A 21,242-nucleotide genomic window follows, 5' to 3' on the forward strand; every position below is an offset into this window, starting at 1 on the left:
CACTGCAGACTCAAGTCCTTTCAGTGATGATATTCAAAATTTATATTAAATTAATTAATCATGAAATTAAGTATTTATATTTAATTGGTCTAAAATCATATTTAGTATAAATAGATGTAAATGATAATTTAATCATAACATGATTATTAGTCTAAAAATAACCTAAGCTAAAATTAGTTGTGTGTTTTATGAGTTAAATAAATTGGAATAAGTAATAATCAAATTTTGACTACATACTTTTAGTCTTGAAATAAGTTAGAATACTTGCTAATTAAGATAGTTGAATTACTTTGTTAACAAGAGTCTTTGCGTTGAATGTAAGCTTTCCTAAATGTGTGGAAGTTTTTCTAAGTTTATGGATGTGTTGTTAAATGTTCCTACATTATAGGAAAGATGGATTCTAGAAGTTTTGAAAGGTTTTGATTTTATGAAATCTAAAATCGATTTACTAATTATTCATGATTTGAATTAGTTTTAATTAAGTAAATAACTTAGAAGAATAAATATAAAAACACTTGATTATTGCAATTTTTATAAAAGCACTTTAAAGGATTGACAAAATCTTGAAGAAGCCTAAAAAATAACTAAATGTGTGATAAAGAGTTTTCACAGTCGTTATGTAAAACCCTACACCAAAAAATTTTTATAATAGCCTGCGCACTACACAAGTATAGTGGGGTAGGGGATTGAACAACGAGGACAAAGGGTAACAATAAATTCTGTGTCTCAATATAAAAAGGTTTTGTGAGTTAAAGTGAATCTAAAACTAATGACAAAAAAATAACAAGCAAGATTAAATAACGATGTAAATCAAAGGAAAGAAACCAGAAGAATTAAGATTAGATTCACCCTAGGAAGGTCATTTTAAAAGAAGATATATTAGGTTCGAGAAAATCCAACAATAACTAGTCTAGATTCCTAAGAATACGAGAGGAAGTTTGTGATTCCACAAATCACAACGAATGACTTATAATCGTCATATGTCTCCAACGGAGTTGCTGAACAAGATTCGTATCGGGTTTTAGAAACCAAATATTGTTAACTTTTCTTTAATCCTAAACAATGAAGAACGTAGCCTTTCCTAGGGTTTTAGTTATCAAACCCCAAAGAGAACTACTCACACATAATTAAAGTATATAAAGCAATGATAATTAACCAGGCAACAACTATAATGATAATAATAAGCATTATATGAAACTAACAAGAGTAAGAGATGGATGTAGTAACTATTCTCGGTAAGCAATAAATGTAAAGCAAAACAATAAATGCCATAATTGAACTCAAAAGTTTAAGATTAAACAAACTATACTAGAGAATGTATTGAAGGCTAAGAGAGATGAGGGTTTCTATAGAAAATGGGGTATATATACCCTCTAAACAAATGAGCCTTGAATGCCTAAAAAGGCCCTTGAGTTTAGCTTGAGAATAGATAACATTTCCGTAGAAATCAAGGCCTTTCGCTCAAATAAATTGTCCATTTGCCCGAATCTCGATTTTTGCAACAAATCGAAAGCTGTTTTGAGAACCCTTCGCCCAAATGATGCCCCATTCGCCTATTCCAGCAACTTTGGTGAAGTTATTTTTGGGTAGCAACGGCCATTCGACCGAATGTACATGTTTATTCGACCGAATGGAAGTTTATTCGGCTATTTCTTTTGCCTCTTCTCTTGAGCACGAGCAATACCAATTGCTTAAATGGTGTTTTGGTTAGCCCGAATAGAACATCAACTAGTAATTTTGTACCATGGAGGTATCAAGAGGCCTCCAAGCTCAATATGCAATCCGAGAGAGTTTTTGAATGTGGATCTACAGAGCATGTCGTGAAAGAATGCCCTAAAAAGAAGAAAGAACATTATAAAAAAACAAAAGAAACAAGTAATGGTTGCAAAATGTAATGACTCTGAGGGGTCAAGTGAATCGGAAAATGAGGATAGACAAGCTTATTGTGTCTTACGGCTAATAGTGATATAGAGGACGAAGAAGAAGACAACTCTAAAGAGGTATTAGATTTTCTTAATTCTTGCTCTAAAGATGAATTGGTTAAAGCTCTTTTCGATATGTTTTAAATTGAACAAATCTCAAAGGTCAAAAAGAACATATTAGAAGATAGCATACATCACTATGCCGAAGATTGTGAAAACCTTATAAAGAAAAATGATACGTTTAAGGCTGAAAGAATAAAATTTGAAAAGACTGTCAAGGTCATGAAAGGACAGAATATTAGTCAAATGAAATAACTCATTGAACTCCAGAATAAAAATTATGATCATGAGGCCGAACTCAAGATTTTGAGGTATGAGTTTGAGAAAAATCAACAAACCTTAAGTAAGTTGAATGATTCCAAATTTAAGTTTGGGAAAATGCTTACTCACCAAAAAGGATCAAATGATAGTCGTAGTATAGGTTATAACAATGCTAAACATAACTACAAGAGTCCTACCACCTTTTTTAAAAGTGCAATTAAATATAGACGTGTGCCTTCTTGCTTCTATTGTTGCAAAAAAGGACACCTAAAGTTTGCATGTTCTTACAGGCGTAAGGACAATTATATTATCAAGAACACCTTGCCTTTTGAGCTATGTGAACATGTTAACCAAATATGGGTTCAAAAAGGGATTAGACCACCTAACATGGTTCATCCTGAGTATCCTCCCAAATTTTTAACTTGGTCGGCTAATTAAGGTTGAGAAAGGTTAATTTTTGTTGTAGTTAAAACACAACAACCCATCTTGTACGGGACCTTCGCTCCGTGAGACAGGTCCATACAAAAAGCCCATTAGTTAAAAAAACATAAAAAAAAACAATGAAAACTAAATTTTCACTTGTACGAGAAGTCGTCTCACGGTGAAACAACTTCAATAGAAAACTAATGATAATTGTTTTAGCCAAATCTGACCCGTGACATGCCCATTAACAATTTTAGTATCCAATACCCATGCTAAATAGTTTTTTACCAGATAAAGATGGATATTCGCATTACAATATTGTTTGTATTAAGTATTTAAAATTTTTGTTTAAATTTAATAAACATATCAACACAATTTTATGTTCATGTTGAAAATTAGACTATGTTCATTATGCTCATATTTAATAATCAAACACAATTATAATGGTAATTTATAAATGACTTTTTACTTTGATTTTGGATAATTGATTGTACAAACAGTCAAATAATGTTATGACCGCGATTTTTTATTTTTCCTTGTTAAAAATGACCTAAAAGAGGTCATTTGTCCAAAAGGTTAAAGAAAGAAATTGAACGATGACCAGATTGCAGCAAAAAATTAGATCTCAAAAAACAAAAAGTTGTTAAAGCTTGCTACATGTCAAACGTTCAACATATCACTCCACAAGACCACGTATTGATCAGCGCCATATGTCTGTTGCAGTCTATCGTGCAAATTTTTAGAATCCTTGTGGTCTTGTGTCGTCCATTCATTCTTTCAAAAATTCATCCATTTTATTTTGTAAATAGTTATTTTCACTCAAAAATAAACTTTAAAAATAAATTATATCTTTGTTTATATTTTTCGAGATCTATGAAATAAAATTAATTTTGATATTTTTTAAAACATTTTAAAAGAACATTATTTTCTATGCTAATTTTCTATTTCTTTCCTTTATTAAATAAACAAATAAAAATCTTCCAAATGTTAAAAATACATGAATTCAAAAAATCTACATTATTTTTTTTCCATTATAAAAAGTTAGTTTAATTACTAAAAATAAAATGGATCTTGTTGATCAAGAAATAGTTATAATGAAAATAAATATAAATAAAAGGAGAAAAAATATGGTGAAATAGAGAAAGTAAGAGAGCCAGTTAAGATAACAAGGTATAAAAAGAGATTATTGTTATAAGAATTATAGGTTGAAAGATGACATTTTAAAAAAGAGAAAAAATAAAAAAGAAGTCAATTTTAATGATGCTCTAATTAATATTACGAACTGATAAAAAGAAGCAAGTGAATGAACATTGAGAGAATAGCCAAGAGCCTAATGCTAAATTATATCATTCAATGTCATTGATACCACAAGTACCGACAAACAAAGGTCGCAATTTCTTGCCCTTAGACATCAAAATTATGAGGGCTTAGACAAACATGTGATAACCCAATCAGTAAGACAGATATGTCGTGTATATCCTACAATTATTTTACTTGATTTGAATATGTGCCTTTGATGACTAATGTACTAAGCCCAAAATCAAACTTTAAGAGAAATGCCAGTGAATGTGATAGACTTATATTGCAGCTTGGTTAGAAAATCAGGCTCAATCTCCATTTCGGAAGCAATAGTTTGGCATGAATCAAACTAGGAACAGTTGAACTCTTAAATCGATTGCAGTTTCTTACTCACCATGTCAATATAGAATAAAACATCATACCCAAATAACAATGCAAAGAAAAAACTCGAATTTATTTATTGATTTGGCCAAAAGTCCAGCATTACTCTTTATCCCCTAATCATCCTTGGAACTATGCATGTTTAATAAATCAATCCTTATTTGAGGGGCATGAAATTTAATAGCTTTTACACCTCTAATCCGGCTCTCCTAACGTGTGATAGACAATGATTTCACAATCAATCCAGGAGAGTTACAGAATTATATGTATATACTTTGCACAATTCCAAAAAATAAAGTAGCTTTCACACAAGATTGTGCTATATCACATACGGTAAGATTTAAACTATGACATGCACAAGGTATATTTAAAACTTTAGGGTTTAGCTTGAGAAGCCTCTTTTAAACCCCTTGGTGTATGCCTTTCATGATCGAACTATTATCATAATCTTGACCCCTCACATCAAGCACATTAAGATCAAGTGACTTTAATACCTACAATAATTCATTAAAAAGTCCAAAACCAAACGTATTATACTCTAAAAAGTACTCTTCCACTATTATTTTGGGATTTGACATATTCACACATTGAATAATAAGATTTATTTGTTCAGTATGGTTTACATCTAGGGTATAATCAAGAATCACAGAAAAATACTTTGCCTTCTTAATAATCTTCAGTATTGAGTTCTTCATACTATGTGCGAAAAGAGAAATTAATTCATCTTGAATTCTGTGGCCAAGATAGTGATGCTAAATCTCTCCATTTTGATTTCTCGACTATGTTCTTGCATTACTGGGTCATATTTACACCTTCTACATAAAGTTTCGCATTAGTACCACGAAATGGCAAATTATATTTAGCTAAAAATTCCATACCACAAATTATTCTTTTCAAAACTTCTCTCCAACGTTTTTCTCTCTTATAATTTCTTGTTGCAATTCACTATCAATTGTTTCTTTTTTCTCCAACCTAATACATAATTCCTTCCAAGAACTCATATTAGTCATGTATACGGGACTATATTCATGATTCTTGACCCTCTCGCTGAGATGTTTCCAATCATTGAACCCAATCCTTGCTAGAAATTACTTGATGACAACATTGGAACTAAACAATTTGGAAGGAAAACAATACACTTTATTTGCATTTTTTGATTAAACTAACCACTTTCCATGCTTTAACTAAAATGTCGTGACTTATAATCAAGTGGAAACACAAGATCAAGTTTCCTTATAGGTCCTTTTTCAACTAATAAGTTTCTTGTTTTATGATCAAGATTATCAGGCCAATTACTTTGATCATAAAAATCAATTTGAGCCTCAACTGGGGATTCATTATCTTCAAAATTATATGTATTTTTTGCATTCTCTACATTGTTATTTTCAACATTCTCATCGTGACCTTCATCAGACAAATCTTCAGGAACTTCATGTGAACTTGTATTATAAAATACAAACTTATCTATAGCCCCTTTTTGTCTCTCCAAAAATTCTTCTGTTTGTTGTCTTTTTACTAGTTTTTTTTACTTCCAGATAAATATTTTCTTGACATCATCTTATTAATTCTGAATAAATTAAATACGTTTTATTATGAAATCTCATATATTCAAGAAAAACACTTCAATATTTAATAACTTATAAAATTCCTCAAAAATATCTTTTTAACTTGTTATATTATTATTATTATTATCAATACAATAGCTTATTATAATTAAATAGTAAATAAAACTTTTTATTTAATATGATAGTGGTCAAATAGCCTATGAGTATTTTGGGCCTTTTTCACTTGAAAACAACTTAATTTAATTCATCATTGAAAATTTTGAATTTAAATAATTAACATAATCACTTAAAAAAATAGAAACAATTACACAATACCTTTTAAGTTTACTATAAATTTAAGAATAAGTTTTAATATAAAAACAAAGTATAGTAACAACATTCTTAGCCTAACCATACTTAAAAAAAAAATGTTAACACGCAACTTTATAAACTAGCTTAAAGGATAGCTAGCATAAACGTATTAACAATAATTCTAACTTAAACATTCTTAAATATATTAACATTTCTAATATATCACAAAAAATTAATACTTGATATCATGAGAATATTAATTTTTTCACCCAATTTCCTAAACAAGTTCAAAAATTACTAATTAACATACTAAAAATATTTTTAGCATAAATATACTTAATATCATTTTAATCATAATTCAATAACCTAACTTCCTACTTAAACATACTAAACATATTTTATATTGTATATTATAAAGTAAATATACTGTAAAATTTCATATAAAGAGTACGGTAAGAAATTATATCATACTAACACCAAGAATTAGTACTAAATAATAGTTAGATTTATAATAAGAATAAGATCCTCCAAGATAATATTCCAAAAATCAAGTACTCCAAACTCCATGCTCCAAGTAAGATGAATCTAAAATAAATACCCAACTCTAAAATGATGATTTTTTAATTACCCAACAATGCTCCAAAATTATGATGATTTAAGCTAGTAAAAGAATGTTCTAAGATCCATCATCTTAAATTTCTTCAAGTAATAAATATTAGAAATTTTAAATTAGGATGAATGTAGAAAAGTAAATGGCCTAAATTACACGGCTAAGATGGGTTTGTGCAAGATGATTTTTGACTCCATTTATCTTTCTTTAGATGTTATTCCCTCCGCTTCTAATGTTCTTCCACTTAAAACGTTCCTTTTTAAGAGGAGAGAAATTGAATTAAGGTTTTTGAGACATATATAGAATATAAAATATATTCATGTGCGATTTCTTTAGATTCGCCTTGATGTATACTTTTTTATTATATATTTTTATAGTGTTTTATGATGGGTATTAGAGATATTAATGCTTAACATTTGCTTTGAAAACTGTGCTAAAAGTAAATGAAAAGAACAAAAGAAAATGGAGGAAGTAGGATATAAGTAGTGATGGCCACGGTCCAGGTTGAGCCGGTTCCGTTCCGGTTCCACCCAGTTTTGGTTCCATATGGAACCTGATTGGAACGTTTTCGGTTTTGGTTCCGGTTCCGGGTGGTTCCAAACGGTTCCTTGGCGGTTCATGAGGCGGTTCCGGCGATTCCAACTCCCTGGTCGGACCATCAGTTCCATTATTTTTTTCCTTTAAATATAATATAAAAATACTGTAATAATGCGGACGTACCTTTGTTGATTACTTGATTATTAGTGAAATTCATTGCTTGTCATCGTTATTAAAATATTTGATAAAAAGAAGGAGTTGGTCCGATTCTCAGTTCCGGGGCGGTTCCTTGGACCTGTTGGTCCGGGTGAACCGGCTCGCAGTTCTTTGGCCCGATTCCAGCAGTTTTTCCGGCGGTTTCAAACGTTTCGCGGTTCGGGCCGGTTCGAACTTGTCGCGAACGGTTTCGGTTTCGGGACGGTTTCCAAGTGGTTTGAGACGGGTTCGGTTCCGGGTAACCTACTCCGTCGCCATCGCTAGATATAAACAAGTATATAAAGATGAAATTTAGGGACAAAGAGGTAAGGAGTTGGATGAAAACAAAATTGCATCAATATAGCCCAAATCTTACATCCAATTTCCATATCTACTTGGTTGAGGCCCTTGAGGGTGTTTGATTTGGTTTTGTCCAATTGCATAACTTATGTAAGTAGGCAAATATAAATTATTTGGGTAGGTTTGACTAAGGTTATCTTAGGTAATTAGGATTAGTTTAGTTGCAAAAACTAGCTTTAAAACATAATTTAAAGTTAATAATAAATATATAAAAATATTAGTGTAGAATAGTTCAAATAAAAGTGTCAAAGTCATTAAAATAATCATTAATGAAATTAATTAAGAAATAAGCATTTTTAAACTTAAATTTTTAATAAATCGTAAAGTTTCGTATTCAAATTAATTTGAAAAATCAGACATGTCAAAGGAAATAAATTGAAGTAATACAGAATTCGAAAATTGAATCGAAAATTCAATCGATTTAGAGTTTAATAAAATAAAATTTTGAAATTAATTGAGAAAGGAATAATTAGTTGAAATAAGATTTTAGGAATTTAGTAAAGTTGGATGAGTTCAATAATTAATAATTATAAATTAAATTGAAGAAATTAAGAATTAGTAGAAAATGATTATTCAAACGATTTAGATAATAAATTTCGAGTCAGTTATGAATATAGTCAATTGAGATCTTATTTAAATTGTCTAATCAAATATTTTCATAATATTAGCTTTTAAAAACTATAAATACGTATAATTTAATATATAAATAATTTAAATAACATATTACAAAAACAGTTAATATCACTATAAGAAATACTAGTTATCGAAAATCATTTACCAAAACTAAATGCCGCGCATGTTTGTAAAATTTCCGTTAATATCACTCCTGAAAATAACGACTAGCCGCGAATTTTCTTCATCGTCTAATCTCTTTACACACACGTGTCATTACATCAACCAGTTAGCACATATAAATATCAAACACAAAATTATTAAATCTTTCCATAAAAAAAATAAAAAAAAAAGATAATAATTCCCAAAAAAAAAAACATTTCTCTGTGCTGAAAAAATTGCTAAGCACTCAAAACGAATCAAGTTTCTGGCGCTCCGATGAACGCCGAAACGTTTCTGATAACCAATTCACTTTCTCTTTCTTCATCATTAACTTCTCCGAAGCTTCCACACTCAAAATGTCGTCGGACTTTCGGGTTTCGGTATCTTTGGCCGGAAACTTATCGGCGACCTTCTAAACTCCGGGAATCGATGATCGTAGAACTACGAAATGTTTCGGGGAGAAGGAAGAGTTTCGGGAAAGTATGGGCGGATGTAAAGCCGAAGAGTTTTGAAGTGTCTAGTACTGAGTCAGTGAAAGTCCGTGACTCGTTAAATGACGTCGCTTTGGAGGAGAAATGGTGGGAGGAGTTTCCTAAACGATGGATTATTGTGGTTTTGTGTTTCTCCGCTTTTCTTCTCTGTAATATGGATAGAGTAAGCCTTACTTTTTATTTCCTCCTAAAATAATTTCTTAATATTGATTGATTATTTAAAATTTTGTTGGATTTAATTTAATTTGTTATGTATTCCCTTTGTGCCTAACAGATTAACAGAATGCCACAGTCTTTCATTTCAGTCTGTACCACTAACTTTCTAACAAATGTGTCCTAGTTTCTTTAATTCTTATTCACACCATTTTTTCTCACTTAATTTTAACTGCACAATTTAAATAAGAATATCAGAATCTACTGATTCTAAGCCTGTAGAGAATATGGGTAATAAGTCTGCAAAATTCAAATAAATTTTATGACGTTTTGATATAAAATCAAACATTTAAATAAATCTTTTGGAGGTCAAATAAAATTGAAGCTGTGCAATCTAGGCCTGGTCAAGTGAAATGAGAAACTTGGGGGGTTGAAAGTAGGGGGGAGTTTTACAATGCGTTGCTAGAATTTAAGGTATAGCGATTGTTTATAGGTTACCTAGCACAAATCCATTACCCTGTTTGAAGCAAGGCTTTATCATAAAATGAAATTGTATATTATGAATTTTTTATGCACATTTTCTTAGAACGAGTAGATTTAAACATATGCTGAATCATAGGTGAATATGAGCATTGCAATTCTTCCAATGTCAGCTGAATATGGTTGGAGTCCTACCACTGTAGGTTTGATACAGTCTTCTTTTTTCTGGGGATATCTTCTTACTCAGGTAAAACGTGCTCTATTAGTAAATTTCGTTTCTGTTTTGCAAGTCTAGTTGTGTGCTGATTGCTGAGTGGCTGCCATATGTACAGGTAGCTGGGGGAATATGGGCAGACACTATTGGTGGTAAGACTGTACTTGGATTTGGTGTAGTTTGGTGGTCCATTGCTACAGCTCTTACTCCTATTGCTGCAAAGCTTGGTTTGCCTTTCTTACTATTCGTTCGCGCTTTCATGGGCATTGGCGAGGTTTGTTTTTTTTGTTGATTGTGTATGTCTGCACTCCTAATTTTCATTCATTCTTTTCGTGTTAAGTTCCCCTTATCATCTCCCCTTACAAAGTTTTGCTTCCCCATTTCCTGGTTAAGGTTGCCACTTCAGAACAAGAATATTACTTCCAAAGCAGTTTGTTAATGATATTTTGATAACCGTATTTATTCTTTTTCACCTTCTGCTAGGGTGTTGCGATGCCTGCCATGAACAATATACTGTCAAAATGGGTTCCAGTGTCGGAAAGAAGTAGATCATTGGCACTGGTATATAGTGGAATGTACCTTGGATCTGTAACAGGATTGGCTTTTTCACCATTGTTAATACACACTTATGGTTGGCCTTCAGTTTTTTATTCCTTTGGTTCTCTTGGAACTGTTTGGTTTGCAGCATGGATGAATAAGGTGTTTCCTTTTACTTTATTGCATTTGTCTTTTCTTATTTCTTAAGGCAAGATTAAGGATTCTCAGTTATACTTACATCCACCTTATACATTTTGCTAATTTGTGTGCTTGTCTTGTGACCTTTGCTATTTTCTCTTGTGCTGGGGAAAATAAACTTAGGCAAATAACTCGCCTCTTGAAGATCCTGATTTGCGTCCTGCTGAGAAGAAGTTGATTCTCAGTAGCAGCAGCTTATCCAGAGAACCAATAAAGAGGATACCATGGGGAGCAATATTGTCAAAACCACCTGTTTGGGCTCTGATAGTGTCTCACTTCTGTCACAATTGGGGAACATTTATTTTATTAACATGGATGCCGACATATTATCACCAGGTCCAACATTTACTTTCTAGTTTACGCTTGATAAATATCACTCTTTTCCTAGCTTGATCTCGGCAGGAGACCTGTGCTTAGTTAAATTTACTACCTGTGCTCAATGAACTTACTCGACAATTCCTGAAGGAGTTTGACTAATAAGTGAGTTCTAAGCAGTTTGTTGAATACACAATCATTAAAATTGAAAAGGCCAAGTGATTTTAAATAAATTATTGTACAAATTTTTGGCCGTATGTGATTGAACTCTATACTATGATGGACATTATTCGTGTTTTTCTCAGAATGAGTTTCTTGCATTTTATATGAAATATATCACAATCATGACTTTGTTTAGCACGTGTGTAATTTGATGGTCGACAGGTATTGCATTTTAATCTGACAGAATCAGGCATGTTGTGTGTTCTTCCTTGGCTTACTATGGCTGTATCTGCGAATTTCGGCGGTTGGATTGCAGATACACTTGTGAGCAAAGGTTATTCCGTGACAACAGTTCGTAAGGTATTGTGATTTTTAAACTTGTAATCATTATAGTTCTAACGGCAGTCTGCATAAGTTACTATTGTAGTTTTCTCCAGTAATGTTTATGCTTAAGCAACTGTGTTTGGTTAACTGTTTATAGCAACTCCATCTGCAGATTATGCAAACAGTTGGTTTCCTTGGACCAGCATTTTTCTTAACTCAGTTGAGCCATGTTAACTCACCTGCCATGGCTGTTCTCTGCATGGCCTGCAGCCAGGTTAGTCTTATTTGCTTTCAAGAAATTTCAAAGGCTTTGGCTTTTATGCAGTGTCAAATTTTTAGCGACTTTGAACCGGTAATAATGACTTGGCTAAAATCCCCTCTTTTCTCCAAAAAAATTATGTTATGTGATTCATTTTCCTTTAGAAATACATAAGTATGCACTTAGTTTGATAATCTATTCATAATCTAGCTCGTTCACTATGACCTTGTGAACTTCATAATCTATTCATTACTCCTGCATAGGCCTATGCAACAGGCCACATACGGGCCAGGCCGGGTTTATTAAAAATGGGCCAGCTCTGGACAGGCTCTACCAAATTAAAATTGGGCTTTAAACAGGCTGGCCTCATCAAACCTGGCCCGGTCCGGCCCATTTATCTTATGTCTGCAAAATTTCTTGTACAAAACTATATTTACATTTCACAATTCACAATTACTGATAATTCTGTTTATTCCTTAAATGCTTCTTCACTTTATTGTATATAATTATTTAACACAATATAATCCATCTTCTCTCCTACTCCCGTTTCCCCCTTCATTTCTCACCTCCTAAAACTGTGTCAACGGATCTAAGTTCTCCTGTGATAATCATTATTAATCCATCATCAGATCGACCCAAAAACACAAGCAATACCCATAATCCTTCATCATCAAATCCCAAACAAAAATCAGAAAGAACCAGTTTATGAATCAATAATAAATTAATGATGATGATGTACAAGAAGTGGACCCACTAAGACCGACATCAGAAGGAAGCTGGATTTCTTGCTGATGAAGTTCAAAGAGATAATCATATGATTGAAAATTAATTGCAGGTTCTTGATTTGGGAAATTTTTTTAGAGTTTATATATTGGGGGAATTTTTAGGGTTCATAAGTTTTAGAACGATGAGGGAGTTTGGGAAATGGATGAAAGAGTTAGAATAGTTTAGAGATCCTAATGGAATACAATTTTCAAGTGTTGATGTTTGCGTCTACGATACGGTTTATTTCTTTAACTTAGTTGATACAGGCCATTTGTTTTTAATTAACACAGCCCATTTACAACCGTTTTAAAACCCTTATCCAACCCTTTTCTTTTATATTTTTAAACAGCCCGTCTTGTATGAGACCTTCTCAAGGTGACACGAACTCAAAACAAGAAGCCCATAAGTTAAAAGTTTCTATTATTGGGCTATTTAACCCAAGTAAAAGGTCTCACAGTGACACCGTCTCGTACAAGAATTTGTGATTTTTAAAAGGTTAGTTTCAGCCCAACCCTTTTACAACCCCCTCCCCCCGTATACAGCCCTTATTATGAAGAGTAGGATCAGGGACCCCGATGGGGATCCAGCCCTTTGCACAGGCCTACTCCTGCATAAGATGTCATGATTTTTAACATTAAAGTCTATAACAGTTCCCATTTCATGTTTTGGGGCAGAGAATTGACTTTATTTTTTATATATTTGTTTCTTCTTTTGTTCTCAATTATAACCAGGGAACAGACGCATTCTCACAATCTGGCTTATATTCAAATCACCAAGATATAGCCCCTCGGTACTCTGTGAGTAATTCTCTAAATTTTCAAAATTTGGCTTTTTCTGCATATAAAATGATGCTGTCTGATCCATCGTTTTGCACTATGCCCAGGGAATCTTGCTAGGCCTTTCCAATACTGCTGGAGTGCTTGCCGGTGTCTTGGGAACAGCAGCCACTGGTTATATATTGCAACATGGTTTGTTGTCACTTCTCATACACAAATGCCTAATGTTGAGTTAACATGTCATAATCTTCATCCATGTGCCCTGTTTCTAGTCTTAAAGGCTTGCCAATAAGGATTTGTGGTTCACTTATGTGATCAATATGTCATGTAACTAATAAGTAATAAGCTTTATCTAAGATTATAGTTACAAAACTAACTTGTATTCAATCATCCTACTCAAATTCAAACTTTTATCGATTTACATTGTCCAATCTGTCCCAAATTGAAATTTACCTGAGACAACCTGACGTGAAACAACCAGACCAAAGGTGAATGTGGACAGATATTGACTAGCAATTGAACTAAATTTGAGCTGATTCAAAGCCTAACGACCTGAGTGAGAGTGTTTCTGTAATCCAGCATGATAAAATCATTTGCAGGTTTCTAATATTTGTTTATTGTTCTGTCAGGTTCTTGGGATAATGTGTTTGAGGTTTCCGTTGGGCTGTATTTGGTTGGCACTGTCGTGTGGAACCTCTTTTCAACAGGTGAAAAGATATTGGATTAACACTTAACTTAGTCTCATTGCAGCATGCTAGATTATCTAGAAAATGATACCAAAAAGACTATCTTAATACAATTCAAGGGAGTTTGCTTTTATTTTTCGGACAAAAGAGGGGATCAGAGATCAACATGAAGATAAATTAGGAAGCTTTTAGTGGGTTCCATGAAAACGTAAGAACTGATCCATTTTTAGTGGCAGCTACCTCAAAGGTTCGTCATTAGCAAAATTAGTCTTCCTATTGTTTACACAATTTGATGTGTTAAATGTGTTATTATTGATGCGGTGAGATGTGATTAGGAATATAATCTTAGAACCAACCAATGGCAGGATGTAGGAGCTAAGAGGTGGTTGTATTGTATTGTTGCTGTATATATTCCTTCTGTAAATGGATTATTAGATTTCGCCATATGGTAATACGAGTCATCAGACTCATGCTCGAATCTTGTTTGATCGAGAATGTATAAAAATATTGTCGATTAATGTTCATTCAAGTTATTTGAAAATTAACTTCAAGAACCATTTAAAACATAACTTTGGTAGATTGTATGATATGACAAGTATATCAAATTAGGTCAAGTTTTCGTTTGAGTTCTTGTCAAATTGAGTTTGCATTTCTTACAGCTTATTCTCCCCAAAAATTAAAAGAATGTAAAATATATGTTGATTGAAAGTAACTGGTAGAACAAAATTGAAAATATGTTCAAATGAAAACAAATAGATGGTCCCTATTCTGAAAGATGGTCAGTTAGTCGACCACAAGTACTAAATTTTATTCCAGATACTGAAAGTCTAGGCCATAACATAAGCTCAGGGCATATTATATGAAGCTGTTAGGTAAGGTACTTTAGTTGTGGGTTATTGATAGAGCTGGGAAAACGGTCGGTCGGTCGGGTTTTGGGTCGGATCAATTTCGGTCGGATCATTTTCGGGTCGGGTCAATTTCGGATCAGGTCAGTTTCAGGTCGGATCACTCTGGGTTTCGGGTAGGTTCGGATTGACCCAACGGGTTACCATAAAACATTAGAATATCCAATCGACTAATTCAACATAAAAAAAAATCATTAAAATGTCTAAAAAAAATCATTAGAGAAATTACATGTACGATTTTCAAAAAATAGCTAGTATGTTAGGTTCATTTAAGTGCAAGAAAAATAGGGGAATTAATACTTATTTTGAAAGGCTTGTAAGATACGCGCTTTATAAAAGTTATTTTGTTTATTATAATTGTAACGTTAGATAAAAATGACGTTAAAATTATCTTCACAATTTTCATGTTGGAAAGATATACAACTAACTACGTACTTATTTCGTCTTATAAGATACGCGTTTTATAATTTAGGGTAGCGACATTCGTTTTTTGAAAAGCTCATTCAAACGTGCGAAACGTTCGTATAAATTATATTGATTTGCTTACTGAAATGTAGAAGAATTAAAAACTCATTTGACTGATTTAACAAGATACATGTATTCAATTAAGATGATTATAACGTCCTGTTTTTAAAGAAAAATAATTACGATGACTTAAAAGACGTTAAATACGTGTTTTTTGAGATCTATTGATGAGTTTTAGGGTTCAAGTGATATACTCAATATGTTGAGATACTTTGAAAACTAAAATTTTATTTGAAATGAATTCTAACATTGAAATTACTCTAAAAATTGATATTAAATCGGTCAAAACGGGTCGGTTTCCGGTCGGGTCATTTTCGGTCGGGTAATTATCGGGTCGGTCATGTTTCGGATTAAGTCGCTTTCGGGTCGGTCGGGTTCGGGTTTTGTCGGGTCAGGTCCCGGGTTCATTTTCGGGTCGGATCAAATTTTCCCAGGTCTAGTTATTGACAACATTAAGGGGCTGTTTGGTTGGGTGTAATAATCAAAGGGAAAGGAAATGGACAGACTTAATTCTCTTTGTTGTTGTTTGTTTGCCACTTTCTATCATTCTCTTTCCCTTTTTATATTTTTGTGTTTATCCAAAAGTATTCCACACTCATTCCCCACCCTCATCAAGAATTTTCCGTTCCCATTCCCCACTTCATTACCCATCACTTAAAATTTGAGCTTTGATTTATGGGTATTATTATAATTCGCCATTCTTTTCATTTTATAACCACCTCCTAATTAAATTATGAATTTACTCCTGGACTTTAAACAATTACGAATTTGCCATTGGACTTAATAACACTATTATCAACTAAATTATTAATAAAAAATTAAAAATTAATTAACAACTAAATTTTAATTAATATATTATTATTATATTAAAAAATAATTAAACATTCAAATAAATTATTTAAATTCAAAACTAATTATTATAATAACATTATCATAATATAATATTGTATTAAAATAAAATCATTTATTACAACATTTATTTAAATAACAATAACTTAAAAAATAAATTAATTAAAAAAAAATTTCATAATTCGAAATTTAAAAAAAAATTAAAAAAAATACCAGTCGCACAAAAAGTGCGACAGTACCTAGGTTGAGTCGCACAAAAAGTGCGACTCGACCTAGGTACAGTCGCACTTTTTGTGCGACTGGTAATTTTTTTAAAAAAAAATGTTATTAATTTTATTTATATTATTATTGCTATTATTATTATTATTGTTGTTGTTGTTGTTGTTGTTATTATTATTATTATTATTATTATTATTATTTGTAATCAATGGAGCTAGAAAGATATTATTTAGAGTTATGTTTTTTTTTTCATATTATAGGAAAAGATGATACAGGTTAATGATATTTTTTTTAAAAATAAGTTTTTCAAGTTTATCATATAATAACTAGTTATTTTTGGAAAAAATATAAAAGAATTTAAAAACTCATAATTTGATTCCTTAACTTGAACCAAATAGTGACAAAGGGATTCAATGAGCAGTTCATTCCGTTTCATGAACACAGCCAAACGACTAGGCTAAATTAGGGGAATCCATTCCTTTCTCCTTCATTCCCTTTCCTCATTCCATTCCGATTCCCTTGTGCGAACCAAACGGCCCCTAAACTTTTCTCATCTGTAGATGGAATTTAATGTATGCAACAATGGCTCTCACCTAGGATGAACATGGATGGTTGGATATATGCAATCTTATCTTTGTTAACGATAAGACTAACAAAGAGGCAGGCCTGGCCCTAGTGGTAGGCCCAAAGGCAACCGGCCAGGCCCCAACTAAAAGTCCTGAAATTAAGTAAGGTAGGGGCCTAGAGCTCAATAAATCTCTAGGGAATTGAAAACAGACTTGGAGCCCAAAAAATAAACAAAATAGTTAGTCTCTTGAGATACCGTATCTCTGAGAATGTCTCTCAGGCGTAGCCCATCAAAGCGCTTACTCTAATCTTTATGAATCGGCCCAATTACTGATGGTCTCTCAAAGAGATATCTCTAATTTGGTCAACTCATTATATTTTTTAGTTTAATTAAACTTTAATGGGTTGCGTGGAGATGGTCTTTCAGAAGAGTCGTTGTTTGTCATTTAAGAAATGAAAAGGCCAATATCAATACTTGTCAAACGTCATTAATGCAATTATGCACTATGCAAACTCTTTCTTCTTGGGAGCTAAAAGGCGTTGTTCCTTTTAGCTTTCTGAGAAAGCAAATGGCTTCAAAGACAATGGTCTTCCACAATTTTCCTTAATGCGTGCCACATCAAATTTTCACTTCTCAACAATGGTAACTTGTAATGTACTCTTAAGTCTTTTTTTCAGTGTTTTTTACGTCTCCTTAGTTTCATTTGCCTCATTTACACAGGTGTTTGTAGTGGTGGATAGGAATTCTTGATGGTGTTGCAAGGTCATTCAATGGTTAATGTTGGATTAGAATTGGATCACCTTTTCAACAATTGTAAGTCAAAGTAACCTTCTTTAAATCTTTTTTTTTCTTATATTTGTAAATCAGATGCGTGGTTTTGAAATTTTGCTTGTTATTGTTCAAATTTTCTGAGCCTGCAATATCTAAATTTTCAAAGGTCACTGCCATGTGGATCGAAGTAGCTTTTATCGCAATATAAACTTCGTTAAGTAGTGATGAATTCGAGTGGTGGCTCACATCTTATGGCGGTGGTAAAGAATATTGAGGTAGGATTTAAGGGGTGGAAGTGAAGAAATGGAGCTCTTGTTCTGTTGGAGGAGGACTGAGATTGAAGAAGAAAGAGATGATTATAGGGTGTGTTAAAAGAATATGTAATTAATAAAAAACAAAGCAAATGAATAAATCATCATCATACCCTATGTATCCCGCTCATAGAAAGCTCGTACCCATAAAGGAGAGTAGAGTGCGGTCAAAGAAATGCATTTTGTTTAATTAAAAACTTTTTGATATTTTTCATTTTAGTCCGTCCCACTTTATTTGCATCATTACTATTTTTAAATTATGGCCACTACTTACTTTTAATATCATCCATACATTTTAAATATTTTTTAATTTCAATCACATAATTCATTCTCTCTCTTCAATTTTACCATTATCTATCTTTTTTTTAAAAATACAATAACTTTCACTTTGCTTCAAATTATATGGGACAGAGTAGTACCTAATATCCCATTTAGATTTTTTTATAATGGGCGAAGATTCAAAGTCATATTTTAACCTATAATATATTAAATTGCAGTTATTGTACATAATTAAATATTATAAAAAATTAATATTAATTAGTCTTGCATTAGCATGAGTCAAATAAGATTTCATTCAATTATGAAGATCAAAATACAATGTAAGAGTGAGTTGTAAGTAGACCTGGGAAAACGGTCGGTCGGTCGGGTTTTGGGTCGGATCAATTTCGGTCGGGTCATTTTCGGGTCGGATCAGTTTCGGATCAGGTCAGTTTCAGGTCGGATCACTCTGGGTTTCGGGTAGGTTCGGATTGACCCAACGGGTTACCATAAAACATTAGAATATCCAATCGACTAATTCAACATAAAAAAAATCATTAAAATGTCTAACAAAAATCATTAGAGAAATTACATGTACGATTTTCAAAAAATAGTTGGTATGTTAGGTTCATTTAAGTGCAAGAAAAATAGGGGAATTAATACTTATTTTGAAAGACTTGTAAGATACGCGCTTTATAAAAGTTATTTTGTTTATTATAATTGTAACGTTAAATAAAAATGACGTTAAAATTATCTTCACAATTTTCATGTTGGAAAGATATACAACTAACTAAGTACTTATTTCGTCTTATAAGATACGCGTTTTATAATTTAGGGTAGCGCCATTCGTTTTTTGAAAAGCTCATTCAAACGTGCGAAACGTTCGTATAAATTATATTGATTTGCTTACTGAAATGTAGAAGAATTAAAAACTCATTTGACTGATTTAACAAGATACATGTATTCAATTAAGATGATTATAACGTCCTGTTTTTAAAGAAAAATAATTACGATGGCTAAAAAGACGTTAAATACGTGTTTTTTGAGATCTATTGATGAGTTTTAGGGTTCAAGTGATATACTCAATATGTTGAAATACTTTGAAAATTAAAATTTTATTTGAAATGAATTCTAACACTGAAATTACTCTAAAAATTGATATTAAATCGGTCAAAACGGGTCGGTTTCCGGTTGGGTCATTTTCGGTCGGGTAATTATCGGATCGGTCATGTTTCGGATTAAGTCGCTTTCGGGTCAGTCGGGTTCGGGTTTTGTCGGGTCGGGTTCCGGGTTCATTTTCGGGTCGGATCAAATTTTCCCAGGTCTAGTTGTAAGTAATACTCAAAATCAAATGAGACATTATTACTAAATTGGATGGATCAGTGGACTATAAAATATTGATGGATTTAATAATTAAGGAAAATGTTCAATGATTTTTTTTTTTCAAATTAACAAATTGTATAGTCATTTGAAAAACTTTTCCATATCGGCAAATGAAGCTACTAAAAAAAAAAGAATTGTGTAAATTTAATTGTTCTTAAAGGGCTCCTAATTTAAATTTTGCCTAAGGCTCCCGACAGTTAAATAGAGACGAGCCTATAAAGAGGTTGTTTTATGCTAATCAAGCTAAATTTTCTCTTTTAAGCGAATTACTAATTATTATGGGTACAATAAGCTTATGTCGCAATACCGAGTCTATTCCCATTATATTGCTCAAAAAAAAAAAATTCCCACTTTGCATTATGTGGAAAAGTATTTCCCACAATACCGTCTACGTGGAAAATTTTTTTTTTTTTTTAATTTTTCAGACAAAACCGCCACTTGAGATGGCGGTTTGCCTTAAGCACTAAACCGCCACATGAAGTGGCGGTTTGCTTACTTTTTTAAAAAAAAAATTAATAATGTTTTGTACTACTACAAAACCGCCACTTCAAGTGGCGGTTTACTAATTTTTTTTTTTTTTTTTTTAAATTAAAATCCACAAAACGCCATTTCAAGTAGCGGTTTAGTTCAGATCTCTTAACAAAATCGCCATTTTAGGTAGCGGTTTTATTAAAAAAAAAAAATTTCTGACGTGGACGGTAATGTGGGAAATATTTTCCCATTTCAAGCAAAGTGGGAATTATTATTTTTTTTTTGGCATTAACATGGGAAAAGATTCCGCAATACCATAAAAGGTCCACCTGAAAATAGGTCAAGTAATTCTCGTAGACCCACATTGCCTCCATTAACTGTCATCATTACTATAATTACCCATAACTTCCTTATAACCTGACTCCCTTTTAACCTAACTAACACCCCCACATTCTCCTTCAACCAATCAAATGCTACCACGTTACGATTTGTTTTATGACTTACAATTATAAAACCCCTAAAATGTCAAGAAAAGGGACCTAAGAGATATTATTGTGGGAGCACATTTCATGATCCTCACACCAAAAGTGTTTCTGTCAAAAATTAAGGGGTCTCTAATTCTAGATCGAAAACAATCAATAAAATAGTACGATGACGGGTACCTTGGTAGAAGGTGATATGAGTAGTCAGATTGTTGGTGAGGCTTGAAATTGTTATCTAAATTATGTCTTTAAAGTCTCCGTAAAGCTCTCCAAAATAGACAGGCGAAGGGTCTTCGAAGGGCCCATTCGTGGTGGTAGGCTGGTGGTCTCCGAGATCCTGCAGGGAATACAGTCACCCCTGGATACTAAAGTATAGCATAAATGCATGTGTTTAGTTTACAGAGAAGTTGTCTCTTTAATTTTGGCCAATATGACCAAAAATCACTTACTTACAAATGAGTC

General features: G+C 32.3%; 1 protein-coding gene and 1 long non-coding RNA gene across 2 annotated transcripts; both read left to right on the top strand.

Annotated features, from left to right (window-relative positions):
• The first annotated feature begins 8,791 nt into the window (after positions 1–8,791).
• Positions 8,792–14,592, top strand: LOC130813908 (sodium-dependent phosphate transport protein 1, chloroplastic). The gene is made up of 10 exons (XM_057679816.1): positions 8,792–9,332; positions 9,942–10,049; positions 10,135–10,290; positions 10,500–10,715; positions 10,875–11,087; positions 11,451–11,588; positions 11,725–11,826; positions 13,308–13,373; positions 13,460–13,544; positions 13,982–14,592. The coding sequence occupies exons 1-10, from the start codon at positions 8,955–8,957 to the stop codon at positions 14,077–14,079; spliced, it is 1,560 nt and encodes a 519-aa protein (XP_057535799.1). The 5' UTR covers positions 8,792–8,954; the 3' UTR covers positions 14,080–14,592.
• Positions 14,593–17,564: 2,972 nt separating this feature from the next.
• LOC130813910 (uncharacterized) lies at positions 17,565–20,211 on the top strand. The gene is made up of 3 exons (XR_009042260.1): positions 17,565–17,746; positions 17,825–17,917; positions 18,042–20,211. It is a non-coding gene; the product is annotated as an uncharacterized LOC130813910 (long non-coding RNA).
• The last annotated feature ends 1,031 nt before the right edge of the window (positions 20,212–21,242 follow it).

The sequence above is a fragment of the Amaranthus tricolor genome, chromosome 5 (assembly GCF_026212465.1).
Source record: "Amaranthus tricolor cultivar Red isolate AtriRed21 chromosome 5, ASM2621246v1, whole genome shotgun sequence".
Lineage (NCBI taxonomy): Eukaryota > Viridiplantae > Streptophyta > Magnoliopsida > Caryophyllales > Amaranthaceae > Amaranthus > Amaranthus tricolor.